General features: G+C 34.0%; 1 protein-coding gene across 12 annotated transcripts in view; it reads right to left on the bottom strand.

Annotated features, from left to right (window-relative positions):
* The window catches only part of LOC143244343 (C2 domain-containing protein 3), a 99,609-nt gene that overhangs the window by 13,507 nt on the left and 62,472 nt on the right, over positions 1–23,630 (bottom strand). For all 12 annotated transcript variants that reach the window (XM_076488831.1, XM_076488834.1, XM_076488835.1 and 9 more), the window contains 8 exons: positions 22,465–22,522; positions 20,776–20,925; positions 19,520–19,642; positions 16,289–16,350; positions 14,835–15,017; positions 13,581–14,257; positions 10,441–10,591; positions 9,692–9,743 (listed from right to left, as the gene is read on the bottom strand). In XM_076488831.1, coding sequence (XP_076344946.1) covers positions 9,692–9,743; positions 10,441–10,591; positions 13,581–14,257; positions 14,835–15,017; positions 16,289–16,350; positions 19,520–19,642; positions 20,776–20,925; positions 22,465–22,522 — 1,456 coding nt within the window. The remainder of the gene's footprint in view (positions 1–9,691; positions 9,744–10,440; positions 10,592–13,580; positions 14,258–14,834; positions 15,018–16,288; positions 16,351–19,519; positions 19,643–20,775; positions 20,926–22,464; positions 22,523–23,630) is intronic.

The following is a 23,630-nucleotide window of genomic DNA, read 5'->3' as shown; positions in this document are numbered from 1 at the left end:
GTCAGTTTACAAGTCAAAGATAAGCCCCAAGAACTTGGTCTCAGGGACCACTGGCAGCAAAACTTCACTGATATGAAGTTCAGGATCAGGGTGAATACCCTGTTGGTGGCAAAAGTGCATGCAAACGGTTTAAGAGATAGAGAAATTAAAGCCGTTCGTCATAGTCCACTTCAGTACACGACTGAGGGCAGTTTGTAGTTGCTGCTCAATATATCTCATGTTCGACAACTGAAATGAGATGAAAGTCATCGACATACAGCCCATTTGCAATAGTGAGAGGGAGTTGTTCAGTGATGGCATTTATCTTTATACTGAAAAGTGTGACACTCAAAACACAGCCCTGGAGGACCCCAAGTTCCTGTACAAAAGAACGGGAAAGTGTCGAACCCACACGAACTTGGAATATCCTGTCCATTAAAAAATTTTTAATAAATATGGGTAAATGGCCACGTAACCCATATGTATGGAGGTCTCGCAAAATGCCATACCTCCATGTTGTGTCATAAGCCTTCTCAATGTCAAAGAATATTTATACAAGATGTTGTCGTTTGAGCAAGGCTTCTCTGATTGATGATTCAAATCAAATTAGGTGGTCCATGGTGGAGTGCTGTCGTTGGAACCCACACTGGGTGGGCGAGAGAAGGTTGTTTGATTCGAGGAACCAAACATGACGAGCATTAACCATCCTTTCTAAGGTCTTACAGAGACAGTTCATCAAAGCAGTTGGACAGTAGTTTGAAGGAATCTTGGGATCTTTCCCTGGCTTAGAGAAAGGTAATATAATAGTCTGGCATCAGGAAAAACATTCTCCTGCCAGATCCAGTTAAAGACAATTAGAAGGACATCAAGAGAAGCAGGAGATAGATGGTGCAGCATGTCATAGTGTACATCATCAGGTCCAACAGAGGTACTGCCAGACCGATGAAGGGCCATTTTCCGTTCTACCAGTGTAAAGGGACAATTATAGTCAAAGAGACAGTCAGTTCAAATGGAAAGAAGTGAACGCTCTGCCTGAGTCTTGATGGCCAAGAAGGTGGAGGAACAAGCAGAAGTGCTAGATACCCAGCAAAAGCTTTCACCTAGAGTATCAGAGATGCTCCAGACATCAGCCACCTCCTGACCATCAGAGAGTAAGATCGAGAGGGGGACAGAATTGTAGTGTCCACTGACCTTTCGAATCCTGTCCCATATGACCTTGGAACTGGTGGTAGATAAGCTGGTTGTGAACTTAATCCAAGATTCCTTCTGGCTTTGACGTCTTACCCACCTAGCATGTGCATGGGCCCGTTGGAAAGCAACTCGGTTTGAAAGTGTGGGATATCTACAAAAAGTATCCCAGGCCCGCTTTTGAGCCTTCCGTGCTAAGTGGCAAGCAAGATTCCACCACGAATGAGGATATCGTGGAAAACGTGTCGAGGTTTTAGGAATACACTGAGCAGCTGCTTGTATAATACAGCCAGTTACCGCTGCCACACAGTCGTCTATTGATGGCTGATTCACGATGGCAGGATCAAGTTCTGCAAGAGCAGTGAAAGTGGACCAGTCTGCCTGATCCAGCTTCCACCGGGGCACGCAGGTAGGGTGGCATCAACCACGGCCAGTCTCTCTCAAAAGTATAGGAAAGTGATCACTGCCTAGTGGATAACTGTGAACCTTCCATGAAAAATGGGAGAATAATGAAGGGGAGCAAACTGAGAGATCAATAGCAGTAAAGGACTGACTAGGTGCATGAAAATAAGTGGAAGAACCAGTACTGAAAAGAGAAAGATTGTGATCAGAGAGCATACACTCTATAGAAAAGACCCCTCCCATCAATAACAGCACTTCCCCAGAGGGGATGATGTCCATTAAAGTCCCCCAGGATTAGAAATGGAGACGGCAACTGTTCAACGAGAACATAAAGGTCTGATTGGTCATATGTCTCTCCAGGGGACAGGTAGAGAGCACAAACTGTGATGGTATGACCCAAGGTAACACGGATGGCTACAGTCTCCAAGGGTGTGTTGAGTGACAAAGACAGGGTGGGCACACCCTGATCAACCAATAGTGCCACCCCTCCATGTACTCGTCCATCACACAGCCTGTCATTTCTGTACAGAGAAAATTGCCGAATGGTGACTGTATCAGCAGGTTTGAGAAATGTTTCTTGTAAGAAAAGACAAACAGGATGGTAGGAAGCAATCAGTGTTTTGATATCATCCAGATTAGAACGTAAACCTCGACAGTTCCATTGTATCAAGGAGGCCATTTTTAATGACGTGTAGGTGAAGTGGCTGGAGAACCCTTCTGTTTACGACCACATCTTTTTTCCTTACTGTCCTTAGTCGGAGGAGGTCTATCAACCTCCATGGATCCTGCCCTGGGTCGAATGGGCAGGTCTTTGTTATTGGAAGGGGATTACAGTGACTGAGGATGCGAACGAATGATTGTTTTGCCTCTTGGGGTGGGAGAAAAAGATGTATCAGAAGAAATGCCTGTATTTGAAACTGAAAGATGTGGATCTTGAGGTTTGTTGGAATGTATGGGAGGAACAGAGATGGGTGTAGAAGTTGATTCATCAACCTTTTTAACTATGGAGGTCAAAAGGCTTTTCATTTGTTTTGAAAACTATTCTCTTGGAGGCACAGAGAGATCTGTCTGCACTCCCACTGTAGTTGTGGAACAAAGTGCAGTAACATATGTCCGAGATGGAGTGACGGGCAGCAATTTCCGAGCCTCAGGATAACTAATGTTATGAGTCGTTTACAAAAGCTGCACCTCTTTTTCCTCCAACCATTTTGGGCAAGAACGAAAGTAGGAAGGGTGAGAACCATTACAGTTGACACAATGTGGGTCCATGTCACATTCATAGGCATCATGGTCCTTGCCACCACAACGAGCACATGTCAGGGAACCACGACATGATGTCTTTGAGTGGCCGAACCTCTGACATTGGAAACATTGGAGAGGGTTTGGAATGTATGGCCGTACCCTGCAAATTAGATAACCTGCCTTGATGGTGGCAGGTGCACGTGATGATGTAAATGTCAAAATGAGGGTATCTGTTGGCAGTGTAACTCCATCTTTGCAAGTGGAGATGCGCCTCACTGCAGAAACTCCTTGAGTGGAGAGACCAGCGAAAATCTCTGACTCGAGGACATTCTTCAAATCCCTCTCAACAATAACTCCGTGTGATGAATTCAAGATAGCATGAGGGGTAACCTCAATAGGTATATCCCCAATTGCCGTTGAATTCAAGAGGAGTTCACTGTGGTGGGTTGTGGATGTTTCAACTAATATGTCTCCAGATCGAAGCTTCTGTACTGACTTTGGAGAGCCAGCAAGACCCTTCTGAATAAAAAAGGGGGACAATTGCCCTGAAGGTTTTTCTGAAAGAGAATGTAATATAAGAAAATGAGGTACGTGTGTTACAGATGTTGAAGATTGCTGCTCAGAGTCTTCAAGACGTGGTCACTTACCTATTGACTGTTTTTTCACTATTTGATTTAAAATTTTTGAAGGAGGATCCATAGAAAAAAAGAAAAACTTCAGTACCCACTGACCCCACCCACCATGGAGCCCTACGAGGGGATGCACTACAATGTCATGCAAGGACAATGCAGCAACGCCAGGGTTTCGTGAGCACTACACCCAAACACCAGCATCAGGCACCATGTCTACAACACCCGTTGAGAACTTCCAACACTGGTACTTGGTTGACTCTAGCCCAAGTGGACCAGCCAACTGACCTAAGGGGGGCCACCCAAAGGCTGCCCGTCTACAAGAATTCAAGGCCAAAGTGGTGTGTTAGGGTTGGACCCCTCAACCACCAGGATCCTCTCCTCCCCTTCACGTGTCGCCACGCATGGCAAACACGTGGGTGGATGTTTAAATCCCAGAGAAAGTAACCAGACAGAACAGAACCTTCCCTGGGAGGTCCCCTCACCACGTACAGGAATCCACACTGAGGGGAGAAAAGAAAAGCAACCTCCAAAAGCATCTGAAGGACACTCTCCAAGTCTGAACCCTCAAAGAAGAGGATGGTACATGGAAGACAGCACCACTTCCATACCAGGTGTGCTCTTTACCCAGACATGGAAAAGGTGAGACTAAGTCAAGCAGACAAAAATGAGTACATTTCACTGTGGGTAAAAGAAAGGATGTGGTCCAAGATGTAGAGTGGCTAGGGTGGTACAGACTATACACAGCAAGTCAACTGCACCAAAAACTCTACCATCAGGAACCAACATCCATGTGGGGTAGGAAAAAAGATCATACTATCTTCACCTAAATTCAGCCAACCAGAGGGAGAATTATTAGCACTGATGAACAGGGCATATGTGATCAGAATAAAAAAAACAGATATACCTCTCTCAAATCAAACATAGCAAAACCACCCCAAATGCAGTACCACACTTGGCATGATGACATGGGGGGGAGGGGGGAAATTCAAGTGGTAGAAGAAGAGCAATGACCAAGTGTACCCATCATGACCCATAACACAGAAAAGTGAATCCAAAATGAATTGTGTAAGTGAGAAGAATACCCTGAGCAGATATGTGAGGACTTATGTTGATTAGTTCAGCTTTAAATCCAAAACACAACCTCTGGGAACCAACATCTACGGAGTTGTAGGATAAGGGATCCTAATCAGTTCTACACCAGCAAAACATCGTCTTACTCTCAGCTGAATGGATGCATTATTTTTATAATGCATACTTCACATTCAGGAGGAGACCACTGTGGTCCACAACCCTAATTGCTTGGAAATGATGAAGAGTCTCTTACTATATTGGGAAAAAAAAACAAAAAACACACACACAAGGTGGAAAGTGTGGGGAAATGTTCACATCAGAAACAGTGGAATGGGTGACCACAAAACCCCATACTGAAAAGCAGACCAAACCTGACTTATTCACACTAAGGAATGATAGGGATGGGCAGTTATTCCCTTCTGCTTTACCCATGAAGTTATGTGATCTAGGACCTAAAGATCTCAGATCAAATAACCAAGCCAAGAGATCTACAATAACAGGAACAATGAGACAAGTTGGGTAGAACACCCAACTTAAAAACCAACAGCAGTAGGTCTTTCACTTCATTGATAAACCTCCATGGAAGAAGGTCAAGATAGAACATACCAACAGATTTCCTTGCCAAGGACCAGATAAAAACAAGTGAAGGAGAAGAGCAGGAATGGTAAAACAACTACCCAGGACTGAAGGGATGGAGTGACAGCCACAAAAACCACAGACGAATCAGCCAATCTGGAGCAACCAGAAGGACCTCAAATAGAATGGATGATAGAAATCACACTGGGAAGGAACAGAATAGGAAGTTAAACATAAAGGAATTTGTTTGTCCAATGCTGACTGAATACATTGACAGCCAGAGCAAGTGGATGAAGTACTGGAAACCAAAACTGAGGGAACACGGTATTGGGGATAGTGGCAAATGCATCAAATGCAGGGTACATGACCAACAGAAAACCTGAGAATCTAAAGACCATTTTGTTGGACAAGTTTTGTCTGGGCAGGAGAGACAATCCACAACCAGGTTAAAAGTACTTAGAACACAACAGCCAAGGAGATGAATACCTTCTGTGAGATCCCAAAGTAGGAGATCCAACATTCTAGATCAAAGTGAACAAGAATTACCTTATGTTTTATGATTTCAAAATGTCTAAAATTCGGTTGAATTGTAATTCAGATTTAGAATTTAAATAAATTTTGATATGTATCCAATTTATGATACTTGCCAAGAAGATTGACACAGACATATTTCTTCTTTAATAATACAAATATGTTTTAATAAACAAAAAGTAACACAATTTACAAATAATTATTACAAATAATAATCTATATGCAAATGTTTTGCAAACTTACAAACAGTATTGAGTCTTCTATCTGATTCAGAACTTCCTTGATATCTTATTAAAGGTTCATGATGAGCAAATTAATTTTCAGTTGATGTATATACAATTCACCTAACTGGGAGTTAGCTAACTCTGTATTCTCCTTTCTCTCCTAGTTACATGTTGAGTTTTTCTACTTATGAAGTTATGTAGTGTTTTCATAAAAATATGAATGTCTCATGTGAATCCACTGAAGTTAAATTTTTTGTAACATCCAAAATATATAAACATTCCTCATCAAATACCTTAAGTTCTCAATTAATAAGTATTTATCACAGTTATAGCATCCGATGTTTCTAGTATACCAACTATAGCAAACCAATAATATATACTCTTTATGGGCACTTCTCATTGGTTGCATTTATAGGTGTAAGGAAAGTTGATTTTTACACTCAAGAATCTTCTACAACTTTAGTGAATAGGCAGAAATTTTACAATATAGATTTAACATGGGGATAAGTGCCACCACAGAAGACCACATCCCCAAAAGAGACAGAACCTAGAGAGCAGTAAGGGTGTTAATGACTGCCAGCTCTATTGAAAGGAAATGAAGAAAAAAAGGTTTGACCTGAATGAGATAAGTGTTGAAAACAACATAGAAATGAATATGATATTATGTAGGAGCAAGGAAGAAACTTTCCAACTTGATCAAACAACCAATATGAGCTACTTCCTAAAGAAGTAGACAAGTGTGTTGTATGGACTTCAGTTTGGAGTGAACCAAGAGAAGGTTATTGTATATGTAATTTGAGACGTTGACTTTGGTTATACAAAAACCCAAAGAAAAAGGTCCACCTGAAAATAAGAAATGATTCCATGATAAAAGGAAGCAGTACCAAGAATTAATAGTGGCATGAAAGAGGCAGCCAGTCTCTGGTTTTCTTGTGGACCATAAACAGAACAGAATAAAACCCTGGAACTACATATTTAATGCCACATTAGAAATATCATGCACTGCTTTTTACAAATGCTGGCATGTGGGAAGATCCTAAGGCAATGGAAAGGAAACAGGTATCTATAACAGTGGAGGAGAGAGGAAATGGATGACAAGTCCCTTTGATGAAACCTAAAGGACCCATAGACTCTTGGCAAAATCTTGCCATAGATGAACAAACTGGGATAAACAAAGTCCCGACTGAACCAGAACCCACAGGGTAGTAAATGATATTGTTGTTGACTCAACACTCGTCTTCAAAGAAAAAGATGAGAAGAAACTCTTATTGTAGAAGAAACAGATCAGGATTGGAAAAAAGTAGGACAAAAACAGATACAGGGGACTTTCTAGATTCTGTGCAAGGTAAACAATCAGCCAATAAGGAAAGAGTCAACTGCTGTATGACATATTCCAAAGTCACCAGAAGATCTTCATAAACCAACTAATAGAGTAAAGGGGTAATGTATAAGTCCTAAAGATAAGGAGATGTAAATGAATGTGTGATAAAACTGTATCTCTACCCAAAAAATCCTAACAGCAGAGGAACAACAGATATAAATAAAGAGCTGAAGTCAACAAACCTGCCAAAAAGGAGATAGTCAGGGCAAACAAATCTCCCAAGAAATCCTCAGGATCACAGTGGATCATCTCAGAGAAAAGGTGAATAGTGGACAAGTACTATAGCATGAGACATGAGGGTAAGATGAAGATGAGAAAGTTGAGCATGGGACAAAAGAACAAGACAATCAGGATCTGCCCTCAAATAGATAAAATGGGTTCAAAGTGTTGCAAATCCAGGAATGGAAAATCAGAATCATGGTAGGCCAAATCAATTTGGTCCACAGTCCATGGAGGATGAGGCATACTTGTGCCATCACATGACCAAAATACAAAATACTCATCACAAATGCCATTATCAAGAAAGGGTGGAAATACAAAATATTGAAAGAAAGAAGTATCATGTAACAAGTGAGGTAGTGAATCATAGAAAATCGGGAAAGCAATAAAACAGAACATAACTGTAAAATCATGTCTGAAAGAGCTATATTAGGCTTGACAAAATCCAAAGGAGTAACTGAGGAAGACCCAGCAAATTCAAGTGGAGGAAAAAGACTATAAAATCTATCATCATCCCAAACAGGTTTAGTTTATTCAGGAAGAAGTCGGGCAAAATCAGGAGAAGAAGGGTGGTTCAAATAACAATCAATCTCCTGAAGAAAAATTGCTTATAATTCCAAAGTCAAGTTACCCACCCCTGAAGCCCGAGTAAATGTGCTGGTAAGAGATACAACTCTCAATGTGGTAACATTTATTTCAGAATTCATAATGTAAATGAAACACAAATGTGTTTGTAAAAAAAAAACATAGAAAATTAATTCATTTTCATAACTGGGTTTCAAAATTAAATAATACCACTACAAAATATTAAAATGGAAATTGTAAACTAGAAATAAATGCTAAGAAAATTCTTAACGCAAGCATAGTCAAACAAGAAATGATATGATACAATAGCATAGAGAGAGTCTCATCTATTGGTGGAGGCATATCACATGACAACTTTTCATGCATGAACCGAGAGGGTACATAGAAATAGTGGTGTGCAAAAACAAATTAATAGAGGGCAGCACTGAGCAAGAACAACTATTTATGAGAGGAGGTAAGATGCCTTATCAGAAATTAAATTTTCCAAATATGGTATATAAACTAAGCACTATAATTCTCATAACAATCTTCCATACAAAATAAATTTTCTAAACAGTATTTAACATGCTTTTGATATTTATACAACATTCTTTGTTTCCAAAAATTATTAATTAGTGCAGCAAACTTCAGAACAGACAGAATTTCATATGAATTACAAACTATGGAAACATTTCATTATTAGAGTTCTTCCCCAAAAATAAAGTATAAACTTGCTCGTATTTAAATATGAACAAGAGATCAATGAACATGTGTCATCATTCTTGACATGCATGCACATATTTTGAAATATTTTACTTCAACACAATAGACACAACTTTATCTTAGTAGATTAGTGCAACTTTATCATAACAGATTGGTGCAATTTTATCCTAGTCGATTAGTGCAACTTTATTATAACAGATTAGTGTGATTTTATCCTAACAGATTAGTGCAACTTTATCCTCGAATATTAATTAGTGCAGCTTCATCATAACAAATTAGTGCAGCTTTACCACAACAGATTAGTGACTTTATCATAACAGGTCAGTCTGACTTTTATCATAATAAATTGCTGTGATTTTTATTCTAGTAGATTAGTGTGACTTTATTATAACAAATTAACATGACTTTATCATAATAGATTAGTGTTACTTTATCACAGCAGATTAATGTAACTTTATCATACTAAATTGGTGTAATTATATTCTAGTTGATTAGTGCAGCTTTATCATAATAGACTAGTGTAACTATCATAATAGATTAATACAACTTTATCATAACAAATTAGTGTAATTTTATCATAATAGATTAGTGCAACTTTATCATAATATATTAGTGTGACTTTACCACCATTTGGCACTATGAAATATGCACCTGTTTTCCTTACAAACCAGTAATGTGCTAGCATAATGTTGAGTTATTGTAGAAGATATAATAAATAATAAATTTGGAACACATTTAGAAAAGGTTTTAAAGATATTCAAGTATGGCTGGATAAAACTTAAGTAATTACTTGCAGAATTTATTCCTTATGTTTTATCTGGTTTATGAAATATTACAGTTTTTTAAAACTGTTACTTGAAACAGTACAAGTCACTTCCTAAGAAATAAAAACCTAATTAAACTTTTAAGATATACTTTTTAACATGATTATTCTGATTGATTACTGCAAATATTTTTACCTGAAGAATTCCTTTTACTATCCACAGCATGCCACACCTTGAATATAAGATCCTAAAAGAAGAAACTTCGTATAAATCTAAACCATTAATGTGTATTTCACAATCCTGTTCTGGAAGGATTAAATTTTTATACACTGTTGTTTCTATTGATAGTTTCTGGTGTCACAAAGCTTATAACATAACCCTCTAGTTTCTTTGAAACTGAAATACTAATTTGAAAGATCTTATGATGTAACTGTCTAGTTTTGTTGAGCATGAAGTACAAATATCACAGTTTATGGCTGTCTAGGTTCTTTTGTGTTCAAGGTATAAATGCCACAGAGCTAATGACAGAGAAGTTCTGGTGTTTTTGAGCTACATTAGTTGAACATGTACAAAAAAAAAATAAAAAAAATCACGCTACTCATACATTTTTACAGTATTACTATAAATTAAAAAACTCGATTCTCCAAGTTTTCTTCATTTTTATAAAGCTTTAAACTACTCTGAAACGTTTCTAAAAAAATTATTTATATGATTTAGAATATAATGATTAATTTTCTCAGACATACATTTGACAATCATCTTATGCTATGAACTTTACTATCTTCATGTTATGAATTAAAAGATTTTGTGAAGTATAATGAAAACCATAAAAAAAAAATGTAAAGATGTTTTTTTCAAAGTTACAACTAAAATAAAATGTTACTAATGAATAAGCTTATTGTCATTTCTGGTGACAAATCTATCAAACCTCAAAACAAAAATACCTTATTTTCTTGTGAATAAGTGAGCCATAGATCACTATCCCAGTTCCATTCAGGATTATCAGTATTTTCAACAACACCTGTACTTAGAATTTTCTGTTCAGAAATTGTGCACTCAAGGGTAACATAACTAGATGGAAGAATATGTTCTTTTCTAAACAAATAAATAATATTTATAAATTAATTAATATTAACAAATGGTATAGAGACAAGAAATCACTTCCAAAGAAAACTTATTTTGAACTATGTTGTAGAAACTTTGATAAAAGAACTTACTACATTGTTGGTATTTATAAGGCAATAATGAAAGCAGAATTCATAAGTAGTTAGGCCTTCTTATTATCAAGTACAACTAAAAGTACAAAACATTTGTAAAAATATACAATAGTGTTAAGTTAGTATAAATTTTATTTCAGTATAAGCAATAAAATACTGTTCAAATTATGTTGTATCAGCACTACAAAACCTGTTAGAAATGGTTGGATATATCTTACACAATTTTCTATATTTACCAAAATTAGATACTGTAAACAATCTGTTTGATGATCATGAATTTAATTTTGTTTTGGTTTATTATAAAGTAAAATTTTAATGTTCAAATTAGCATCCATAGAGATTTCTTATGGAATTTTTTTTTAAAGAAACCTCACCTATTGAATTGAAGTTAATTAAAGCAAAACCCTTTCTATATTTAAAAACAGAAAAGACCAAGTGTTTAACTCTGAATATGTGTGGTATAAGTGAAAGAGAATCTTTTCACAAGCTCCCTGGACCTTCCTTACTGTGGAGTGCCATTGATGTTAGTTCTTAAGCCTTTGCTTTTTTCTTCTTTACATTAAAGAAATTGAAATGGACATAGTTAGTAAATTAGTAAAGTATATAGATGGCATTAAATTCTTTAGGCCGTATCGAGAATATCAAGGTACTACAGAATCACTTGGATCAAGTGGTTAGTTGGACAAATAATCTTTACATTACCTTTAATTAAAGTGTTAAATAATGAATCTTGGAAAACATAAGAACTAAAAATATAAGGGAACACTCTCAACAATATTACTAGAGAAAAGAATCCTAGCATAATATTGGATTAGTCACAAAAGCCATTAAGACAATGTTTTGTTGCTATTAGTAAAGCTAACGGAACGTTAGGGCGTAGTCAAAATAAGGATTATCTTTATATAAATCACTACTTAGCCTCACTTGAAATATTGTGCACAGTTTTAGTCTCCTTGTCTAAGAAAGATCATGACATATCAGTAATGGTTCAGAGAAAGCCTACTAAGACAATTCCAGATTAGAGATTTTTTTCTTATAAGATACAAGTTAAAATCTCTTATTTTCTCATGACATAAAAAGAGAAAACAGATAATCTTACTGAAGTTTATAAAATAGGATTGATAGGAGAAATGTTTTTGAGTTCTTTAAGCTGTATTTTGTAGGCAGTAGAACAAGAGAATAGAAAGGTAAGATTTTTAAAAAACTGGTCTAATCTCCAACTAATACAGTTTTTTTTAACAGGTGTTTGGCTTATGAAGTGAGTTTTCAATGTCAGAAATAGATGCACCTCACAAGAGTTTTAAAAAGAATTAATAATTTCCTCAAAAATAAAGAGTCGGTTTAACACTTTTGTCTCAAGAGTGGTAGTAACAAAAATAACCTTGAGAGACCAAAAGATCCCGTGTTGTCTATATATTATATTACACTATTAAAGTGAAGAGTCCATATTTCTGTCTTTTCTACCTCAATGTCAATCATAAGTTTTTAATAACAATAAATAAATGAATACATGAATCTGGTTAGCTGCTAGGCAATGCTGTTGCTAATCTTTACCTGTTCTGATGCCATAATGTGCACCCATTGTTCCAAAAATATAGCTTTTAAGTTAGAAACTCATTACACAAAATCAATCACCAAAAAGACAAGAACCACCACCACATCAATCACCCAATACTGTTTTAAGAAAAAAAATTAACTTTCTCCATAGCAATTACTGTTTGAAAACAAATCCAATTTTCCAAAATATATCTTGGATGAATAAAACTTGCTTAAGTAAAATGTACCAGTCACTAAATGAATAACATAAAATATTTTACAACATGATCATGGGACAAGTAAATTGTACAAGTCATATTGAACAACACATATAAAGAATGGTATGTTAAAAACTTTACTAAACGTATAAGTTAACATATTAAAAATATATAAAAGAAACACATATAACCCATTAAAGAGGGTTCAGTACATTATATTAAAACAATTTTTTAGTCTCACCCCATTGTGACAGTCCATATAACTATATTCAGTCACGCTCTATCTAATGATCTTCCATTTTTACAATATTCCAGCAGCATATTTTCCACTACAAAAGTTCCTATCACAAGGTCATCATGCCCATAGAATACCACTTCTGTTTTCTGCTTTCTAAAACCTATCTAGTGTATAGGAATGACAGTCTCCCAGTACCTACTCCAATAGTACTATCACACAGAAAACCATAGGTACTGCATCAGGCAACTTGACCATCATGCTTTTGTATCTGAATAGCATGGACTACCCCTTTCTATCTCCATATGCTTGAAGTATGCAAAGGTTGAATAAGTGGTATGATTGGAAGCACTACCCTGATGAACTAACACCATTTTAGATTATTTCCAGACAGAATTCCTTTTTAATTATTTGCATACTTTTGCCTGGGGATACATGTGGATGGTTTTTTACATTGACCATTGTGTTTGTGGATTCTCATCCTTTACAAGAAGCAGCACTTTACTTATCATGGTTGAGGTGCAATCTGTTGAAACTTTCTTTCTAAATGGCTTTGGAGCCCTAAGTTGATATATATTTGGTTTGTTTTCCAATGTCATTAAACAAATAGATATCCCTGTCTTGGAAATTCTAAGTTCCCTACCTGAACACTTATGGTCTGAATATATCTTGTATTAGAAAAGTGTTATGTACTCTTTCCTAAAGCAATAAATATTCAGTGGCATCACACTATCTTTAAAATGGAAAACAATATAAAAAAATAGTTCAGATATATGCTGTTTTTTTCAGAACTTTATACTGTGGTTGTCATGTAATATGGTGATTTGCATGTTCAAAATAATTTTAACATAAGGTTTTCCACAACTTTACAAAATTACCTGTTTCTGTCATAAACTTTGGAGAGGTGCAAGGCTTGTTCTACAGACACATGAGCCCAAAATCTATGACCCTCGTTGAATGTAATCTGTCTCGCTTCTTCCTCCATGATGTGTGTGATTTCAGAAGGTTCACTTGGTACTGACAGACACTGAACAGATTGATTCCAATTTTTGTGGTATTCTGTTGATGCTTTAGCTGTTCTCAGGAAAACAGGCTTTTCAAGTTCCTCCAACTTTCCATCTTTAACTGACTCATTACTGGGAGGAAATGCATCTTGAGTTGAACTGGAAGATGTTGTTATGTGTTCATTATATTGGTTTTTCCATGGTTTAGAATATGTACCACTTTTGTTATCTATATTCTTGGTTTTTTCTTCTTCGAACACAACTCTTTGCCTCAGGGAATAAATAGAATGTTGTAATTGTGGTTCGTCTTCACCAGGACTTTGAGTCCCACCATCATCTAAAACAGTCTGTTGTGCTTTATTATGCATAACATTCAAACAGTTTTTCTTCAGGGCTGAATCTAATGTATCATTTTCTTCTGGTGAAGTATCAGAATCAACCATAACAGAGGTAGATACAAATGAAGGATATTTATTAAGATTAGGCATGTTTAGTTCTTCAGTTTGAACAGTCACATCCTTTCTGCAACTTGAATTCAGTGCATTTTGTTCCTGCAATATTACAGAACACTTTCTTTTAATTTCTAAGTATTTTATTAAGTGCTTAAGCTCAGAATATAATACACCTAGAAACTGTGTCAAATATAACAAATGATAAAACAAGTACTTTACTTTGGGGTACATATTTTGGGAGTTCAGTGTTAACCTTTTGAATAGGTAATTATGATGGTGAACAAACACTCAACTTTAGACTTGTGTATATGGAAATTTGAAAATTAGTATTTGTTCATCATAATAACATCAATTCAAATAGCAGTGATGTATAACTATTACACATTAATTTGAAAGTTTAAATTCTATTATGTTTACATCATCACATGATTTTGTTTCTTCCCCTAGTTCCAAACTTATGAGAAGTGAAAAGTACATAATTAACTATTCTGATTTTTAAAAAATACACAATATCAAGATAAACATTTCTGATATTTTCATACTAACACAAATCACAAATAGAAAAAATCAAATGTTGTCAATACAATAAACAATTTGAAAATCAAAAAAAATCACTAAATCTTGTGTATAAATACAGACTTAAAAATATACAATAAATATCAAATTAATTATTTACCTTTTCTTTTTCAAAATGGATCTCATTAGTCAGTCTTACAACCAGCCACATTAGACAATCCACAGTTTGTGATAATTCTAGATGACTAATATTTTTAGACAGCAGCAGTGGTACAGTAACAGTTTCTGTGACACTCAATTTACTGTCTAGAACCTCCAACAGTTTCACTATAGCAACTTCTCCCTGAAAATTACAAAGAGTATTATAACATACATTTCGTTCTACAGTATATATATATATATATATATATATGAACTGTAAATTACTAACCAAAATGTCTTGTCAAAATCAGCTGTCTTGCTATACATAAATTATAAATGCATATAGTTGTTAATATTCATGAGCTGTCAATAGCATTCATCATAAGTATCTAATGTAAAATGGAAAATATATATATCAGTCAACAGTGAAACTCACCAATCAGATTGCAGAAAAAGCAGTATAAAATCATGCATTTTTTGCCCTTAGCAATAGACTCTCTCACATAATCAATATTTTTTCATTGAAACACATCATACTTTGGTTCAGATAATAAAGTTCAAGTAACAATATAACTGAAAATATATAAAACATTTCAACAAAATCCTCTATAAAATACATTAAAGAAATAAAAATATGAACATATCTTGATAATTTTTAAACAAACTATATTATCCGTGTAAAAAATATTAAAATTTAAAAACCTTTAACATGTTTTTTAGACCTCCAATAACTATGAAAATATTAATGTTAAACAAGTCTGAATAATTCAGGATCCAATATACAAGTTATTTTTACATAAAACAAAAAAATTAAATATATTGCATGATTAGAAAACCCTAAAAAATGTCATACATTTACAAAATTCTCAAAGCCACTTATATTTTCTTTTCCACAAAACAAGTATGTACTTCTGCCACATACTTTTGTTTTATTTAATAATTGAAGTACATACTAAAATTTATTTTTTCTAACATCTAATGTCAAGTTACTGAAAATGGAAGATACTGAAAACAGTATAGTTTAATAACCACTTTGTAAAATGTGAAATTACAATGCAGAAGTAATATAAACAAAATTTTTTACATTTTATAGATACACACACACATATACAAAAAGGTGTTAGTTCAGCAAAATTCTACAAATAGATACATATGCTATTAATTGTTTGTGCTGAAATTCTATGTAGTATCAAAGAAACTTCTTTCCAGAAAAACTGTCATACAGTGAACAACCACACCCAAACTTCTAATTATTACCTATTCCAAATATGCACTTACAAAGATTACAAAGACAGCAAGACATATTATTTAGAGACAATTAAATGCAAATCTCCACTCAACCAAAGTATTAAGTATTTACTTGGTTTTTCATGTTTTTTATGGAAGAGTTATCATAGTTCAACTTAAATATGCAAACATGTTTTATTTGTAAAACATACAAGCACTGATAAATAATGCCAGAATAAAATTTACCTTTGCAATTAATGTTTCTTCACAGCAAAAGCCATTAAGACACCTCAACTCCATACATATTCCTGTAAACATGGTGTAATAAAATAATTGTTATGAAATATGATTTAATCAAGTACATCTTATTAATGTCTTAGGTCTGTAGCATTTATTACACCCAAAAACCCAAATAAGTTACAAGTATACAAGTTCTTTAATTCACATACACCAGTAAGCATGCAGAAAGGCAAATATACAGAAAACAACAAAAATCACAATTAGTATACCTACTATCTCAGAACATCAGATGTCTAAAATAAAACAGAGATCTTATCAAAACATGAGACCCACATATAATACAAGTGCATCTTCAGAAAATAAGAATTCTAAAAGAATGATCTGACCAAAAAACGAGACCCACATATAATACAAGTGCATCTTCAGAAATAAGAAATCTAAAAGAAAGATCTGACCAAAACACGAGACCCATACACAATACAATCACTATCTCGGAAACTAAAAATTTAAAAAAGTATACAATATTCTTCAACAGTACAATATCCAAAATGGATACTGCAAAATGGCTTTTAATATATAAGCACCAGAGTTATTCACCTGTTTGTCTGATGTCACACGTTTGTTACAAGGAACTGACTGAACCAATTTTACCTACAACTGCTAGAGAAATTCATGATGTTCTCACAAAGAATGACGTTAAATGAATAACCAATAAATCATGCAATTAAAGCTCAGTAATAATTTCAATTATAAATGCAAAATATGAAAAATATTAGATGAACTGAGTGAGGATATCAGTAGCGAAGAAGGTGAAACGAACAAAAATGCCACTTAATGTGGTACATTGCATTAGTATCTTTGTTTTAAACAATGTACATTGGAAAAATTAGAAATCTGATCATTAACACAATCAGAAGCTGAACTAAGGGTTCAGCAAAGAGCACTCACACTAATAAAGCTACACACCTAAACCCGACATTACACGGTTATCCAGGTCCATATAACACTCTACCATGTAACATGCGAGGGTACTTTATAGCAAGGATAATAAATAATTCCTCCTTCCCTGGTTCAAACCTACCTTATGCTGTGTAACATGGACATATTACTGTGTAACAAAGGCCATGTTGCTGTGTAGTAATGCCATGTCAACATGTGGTAAAAAACAATTGATGGAATAGCACAGAGAAGAAAGTAAATAAAACTATATTCATTTTACTTGTTTGATTTGAACTGAGGATAATCATAAGAACAGTAGTTTATTTATTAGAGCAAAGCCAAACTGGGCTATCTTATGTGTACAACATAGGAATTGAACCTTGAATTTTAGCACTGGAAATCCATAAACGTACTGCTGATCTACTGGGGGACTAAAAATGGAATACCAATGGCGAGCTATTTTGGCTAAAATTAAATGAATTGACTTTTTTGGCAACTGTTAAAAAAAGATTTACTCTATTTTTACACCAGTATTCAATTTAGCCATTCTGGTATTTTAAAGTAATCAAATGGAAGAAGCATGTTTCTTTATGTCTTTTTATAACCTTTTGTTACATGGCTAAACAAAAAGACTACTGTTGGTTTATGTTTGTTCATATTTAAAAATAGGGTCCAATCACTAACCGTGTTACATACAAATTATGTCGAGATTTAAGGAAATCCTTTTACCTGAACTTGACAATCTATCCAACTGATCTTATTTCTCAGAAGTATATACATACATATATCACTTGTTCCTTTTTCTGCTTCTTGCTTGAGGTGATAAATGATATCAAAACAATAACAGAATTAAGGAATCTTCCTCACTTTCTATGTGCATCTTAACAACAAAAAATACAAAACAACTAATGAACAAATCAAAATTACTTCACATTTAACAATGAGGAAAACCAGCAGTCAAATTGAAAATGAGGAACATGGTATTCATGTTATTATAAATACAAATCATATTACATACCAATCATAGAGACAAAAGAAGACAGTATGCTGTTTTATAAATTGTCTTTTTATAAATAAAAAACAAAGCAGTCAGACCATAAATTTATATATCTTCATCCTGCTGTACCAACCAATAATCTTCTAAACATACCACCTTTAACCCTTTCACAACTGGCTCAACATGATATACATGAGTTAAATATACTATAGTTAAGTATAGTAATAGTTATACTATAACTTTTGACACAGTATGTGTACATCACAAAATTTGGTGAACTTTTAGTAAAGATTTCTAGTCCTTTGTATGGAATAACTCATTTTTTAATAAATATTTTAACTAAATATTTGTCTGAGAAAATACCAAGTCTGTTTTGTTACTAGTCTGAGTAAGAAATGGCTTTCATGTTATGATTAAAACACTATTCTTTGTCCCAAAAATCTTAAATACTATTTGTTTAATCTCTAAAACCTTCTTAATGTATTTCAAACATTTGTTTTCAGTACAACTTTGTATTTTGTCTGTCATCTTCTCTACCCTTATATTATACGGTCTTTCAATTTGATCAACTTCATAACCTCCATAAAAAATTAGGAAATAAATATAAATTATGCTTTTTTCATTCAAGAATGACTACATAAAAACACAAGTGTTTAGGATAATTAGCCTAAATCTCATAACATTATATATTTATATTTTTTTATTATTTTTATTATACTGACCTTTCAGTCATGCTTGACTAACATTACAGAAGTTGCAGATGATGCAGTGCATGTGCATTCATGTTACCATATCCAATAATATGAAAATAACCTTTGGTCTTACAAAGTGACTTGTCTTGGCTGTGTTTTAGTGAATAAAATACAGTCATATTTCAATCACTGTACATTATATATGTGTACAGATTATTACAATTTACAATTAAATTCTTAAACTTAATTTTTCATAAAACACAGAACAGTAAATAAAAAATTTTTGCAAACAGTTATATCTTCTAGTAACAATGAGCTTCGTACTCATTTGCTGTTTGTCATACATTGCTAAGCCTTTTTAAATTTTGCACATGAAGGTTGTGAAACAATTTTTTTTTCTCTGCTGATAGTAAGAGGAATTAACAAGCACTTCCTAACCCTTCTCCTCACAATACAAATAATAATACATCCCACATTCTTCCCTCTACATTCTGACAGTACATGTGATACAAGAGCAAAGACAAAAGGATATAGAATCAAAAACTGCATCATTCAACAAATATTTAATACCTTCTTACCAGTAGTAAAGAAAGATAGTAAAAATCTTACCAGAAGCTAATACTTCTTTAATATCTTCAGATGACAAGGATATGGTATGTTGACATTTGTAGTCAAGTTTCACCTCAGGCTTACAGTGAAATGATGCTGTTTGATATACTTGCATTTTCACAGCTTGAAAAGTTAGGTTAATAACAAAAATACTGTTAGCAACAGAACAGAAAAAGATTGTCATGTTAACAATATAAATATGATTAGTAACAGAATAGAACATGAATGATTTATATTACACAACATTTCTCTAGTAATTTAAATAATTTCAAATATTTATGGTCATAAAGAAATCCTTTTCAACTGATAAAATGATCACACAAAAACTTCATCTAATATGGAAACAACAGATAACTAAATATTTCAGTATTAAAGGAAAAAAGTTTTAAAGGAGTGTAAAAGTCAAATTACAACTTGTAATGGAAAAACATATGAGTTATTAAACAAAATGAAATGTTTAACTGCCAAGAAAACTATTGTTTAATGCTTTTGGTACTGTCACAGTACTCTTTTGGTACTGTCACAGTACTCTTTTGGTACTGTCACAGTACTCTTTTGGTACTGTCACAGTACTCTTTTGGTACTGTCACAGTACTCTTTTGGTACTGTCACAGTACTCTTTTGGTATTGTCACAGTACTCTTTTGGTACTGTCACAGTACTCTTTTGGTACTGTCACAGTACTCTTTTGGTACTGTCACAGTACTCTTTTGGTACTGTCACAGTACTCTTTTATGAAATATATAGTTAGAGTACAGTTGTAAAGTATCACATGACATCACACAATCAAACTCATACATGAGTAAGGGTGACAATCTTGTACAGAGTAAACACCTTTTCCTTTAAAACACTGATGTTACATCTGCATACATAACAAGCTTTTGGCACTGAGACATTGTGGGAACATATGTATCTATCATATAACTCTCCCTAAATAATTAAACTGAAAAAATGCACTGGAAGTCACAATTTTGTTATACTGAAAGTGTATTTCTAATAGGTACTTATCTCTCGTCACAAATATAGATATTCTTGTTAAGTACTGCCCTTTATATCCAAAAGTTTTTCACATGAAACAAGCCTTCAGTTCCCATGATCAAAGTTCAAACATTAAAATTAGATTGTAGTGGCCCTGTAAATGTGGGCCATAGGCCATTAGCCAATTGGTTGGTTGGTTTTCTTTATAAAGTGTGCTAGTACAACAGTTTAGTTCAAGCACAAAGACAATTCAAAACTTTTTATGGTTCTTTACTATACCTGAATCACTACTTCTGTTGGAAATAACTGGAAAGTAATATCGAATAATATAGTTTGTCTCATTCCAATTTTCACTTGGTTTTAACTTCATTCCATACAAAGCAATCAATTGTATCTCAAATTGTATTCTTGGAAGTTCCTCTGATACCTCTACAAAAATCAGAAATCATTTCCTCTTTAACAAATCTCAAACAGTAATCTTGTATTTGGAACATATCTGAGACAAAACATCATAATACCAAACTCAACATACTCACAAAAACGTACACTAATTCTTGAAACTCTATTAATTTTTGTCATACATAATATATAATACTTGTTCTTGCTTAAATTAATATATTTTTATTTCAAGTTAGGTACAAATGTGCCAGAGGTTATAATTTTCTCATATTGAAAGTGTATTTCTGATGGGTACTTATCTCTCCTTATAGATATAGCTGTTCTTGTTCACCACTACCCTCTATATTCAAAAGATTTTCACATCTCACAAGCCTTTAGCTCCCACATACCACATGATTAATGTGGTTCAATTGTGTCTCAAATCTAAATCATCATGCAATAACCTTCTATAAATGAGAATTGGACATACTCTCCTGACACATAAACATCCACAGAGGAAGGGCAAATGGAAAGTGCTAAAACTGAAGCAACTCACTGTAAGAATACAGCTTTCCTCACCAAGAACCAGATAAAAACCAAAGAAGAGAAAATGGTAGAACAGATTGGAGCCACAGACACCATTGTGCCAATCAGAAAGAGTGATGTGGATAATCAAAATCACCATTGGAAGGAGATTGTTCGGAAGATACACATAATGGAGGAAGGGAGAAACACAAAATACTGAGAGGTGGGGGTATCACATAACAAAGAAGGAAGGGAATTATGAGAAATGTGGGAAACTGATAAAACAGAAAACATCTGAGGAATCATGTACAAAAATATTGTATTAGGCCTAGCTGATTCTGCAGTAAGTGCATGAGAAGACATAGCAAAATCAGGTGGAAAAAAAAGGACATCAAATTCCTTGAATTTGGCATGTTCAAGAGGAATATGGGTAACATCAGGAGAAAAACATAAACTCATATAATAATCAATCTCTCTTCACATGAGAGCTAATACTTTCACAGTCAATCTCCCATATACACATCTGCAGCTTGAGTAAGTGTGTTGATACACGGTATTACCTCCAAAGTAGTAACTTCAATTTCAGAACTTACCATTAAATATGAATAACCAAACACAATAGTGTTAGAATAACTAAATTAAAAATTAGAAGAAGAAAAAACTTTGATACTTATGTTCACAAACATTACAAAATTACAAAACAGTCCAACGAATCAAGGTTGAAAAAAAATTCACCAAGTTTAGGAAAAAACACTATTGAAGAGCACGATGAAAAATGTCTTGACACAAGTGCTGTTAGACAAGTGATAGTTCAGCAAAATCAAATAGAGGGAGTCATATGGAGCAGAAGGTTGCACGGCACTCCTACTGGTAAGATGTTGTCATACAATGACTTACAGTTGAAACATGTTGACAGTGGAGTACGTGGGAGCTTGAAGCCTAAGACATTCAGTGATATTGTATGTGTTACTGAACAAAAATACAAAGCATGAACATATTTCTCAGATGTAATAATAGGTTATTTATCATTAATAGCATTAATTATATTTCTGTTTCACTTCTTACTTATTTCACTTCCAGAAACAAACTTCTTACAGTATCCACAAGCTTCAGCCCTGTTGATCTTAAACAAAAACATTAAATAAAATTAGCTTTCATAATAACATTCAGTTGATGAATAAAAATAAAATCACTTTACAAAACTGATATAAATTGAACCATATTTTCTCTATTAATACTTATTAGATTAGCAATAAAATTGTAACTGGTACTAATAAACCTTTTACAAAATTCATTCCTAAATCTGTCACATCAAGTCTTTCAAGCATTATCAAATTAATATGCATTTTACAAACTAAATCAAGTACCAATTCAACTCTGGATGTTGCAAAATAATGAGATTATTCTAAATGATCTAATAACCTTAAATAATACAAAAAGTGTGGTTTCAGTTTTTACATACCTCGTTTATTTTATAATTGAAAATTCCATTGAACATGGTTAATTTTAAATGTTATTTGATTCACCTACCCATACAGCATAAAATTGCATATACAAATAAATAAAATTGTTGCCATTCCTATAGATTTTAATTGTTATCTCAATGTTGCTAAAGGAGTAACCTTTTATGAAAGATCAGATTTATTTAATACTACTTAATTACCCATGACACCATTGCATTAAACCAGCATGCAACATATTCATGATGTCATATCTGCACCTTCAGAATGGAAAAAATAAAGTTCTCTGTGACAGGAAATGGAGGCAAAATGGGAAAATTGTTACCCCTATTGCAAATCTACATGCACACAGGATAAAAATTTCAGGAAGTTGGGGGTTGCACACTGCATAATAATAAAGTTTTTCCAATATCATACATGTAACCAAGAGTTCCAATATAGTATGATGCTATATATATATACACATAGCATGATTTAATTACTTATCAAAACTAGCAGGTCCAAGATTTTCAGAAGGACTCAGGAGGGTTGCTTTAATTATAGAAAATCCTCCAGATACAGCCTTTTGTTTTTGAATGGAAGTGGGCATCTGTCAGTTAAGCACTATATTAAACCCACTAGTGCCACTATACTCAACTTTAGACAACATTAACAACAGTTAAGCCTCCCAGTGCCACAGCAGTATGTCTGTGGACTCACACTGAAAGAAACCAGGTTTCGATACTCATGGCAAGTAAAGCACAGATAGCTCATTGGCTTTGTGCTTAATTA

This window comes from Tachypleus tridentatus, chromosome 2, assembly GCF_004210375.1.
Source record: "Tachypleus tridentatus isolate NWPU-2018 chromosome 2, ASM421037v1, whole genome shotgun sequence".
In the NCBI taxonomy this organism is placed as follows: domain Eukaryota; kingdom Metazoa; phylum Arthropoda; class Merostomata; order Xiphosura; family Limulidae; genus Tachypleus; species Tachypleus tridentatus.
This window is presented reverse-complemented; position numbering and strand designations above follow the sequence as displayed.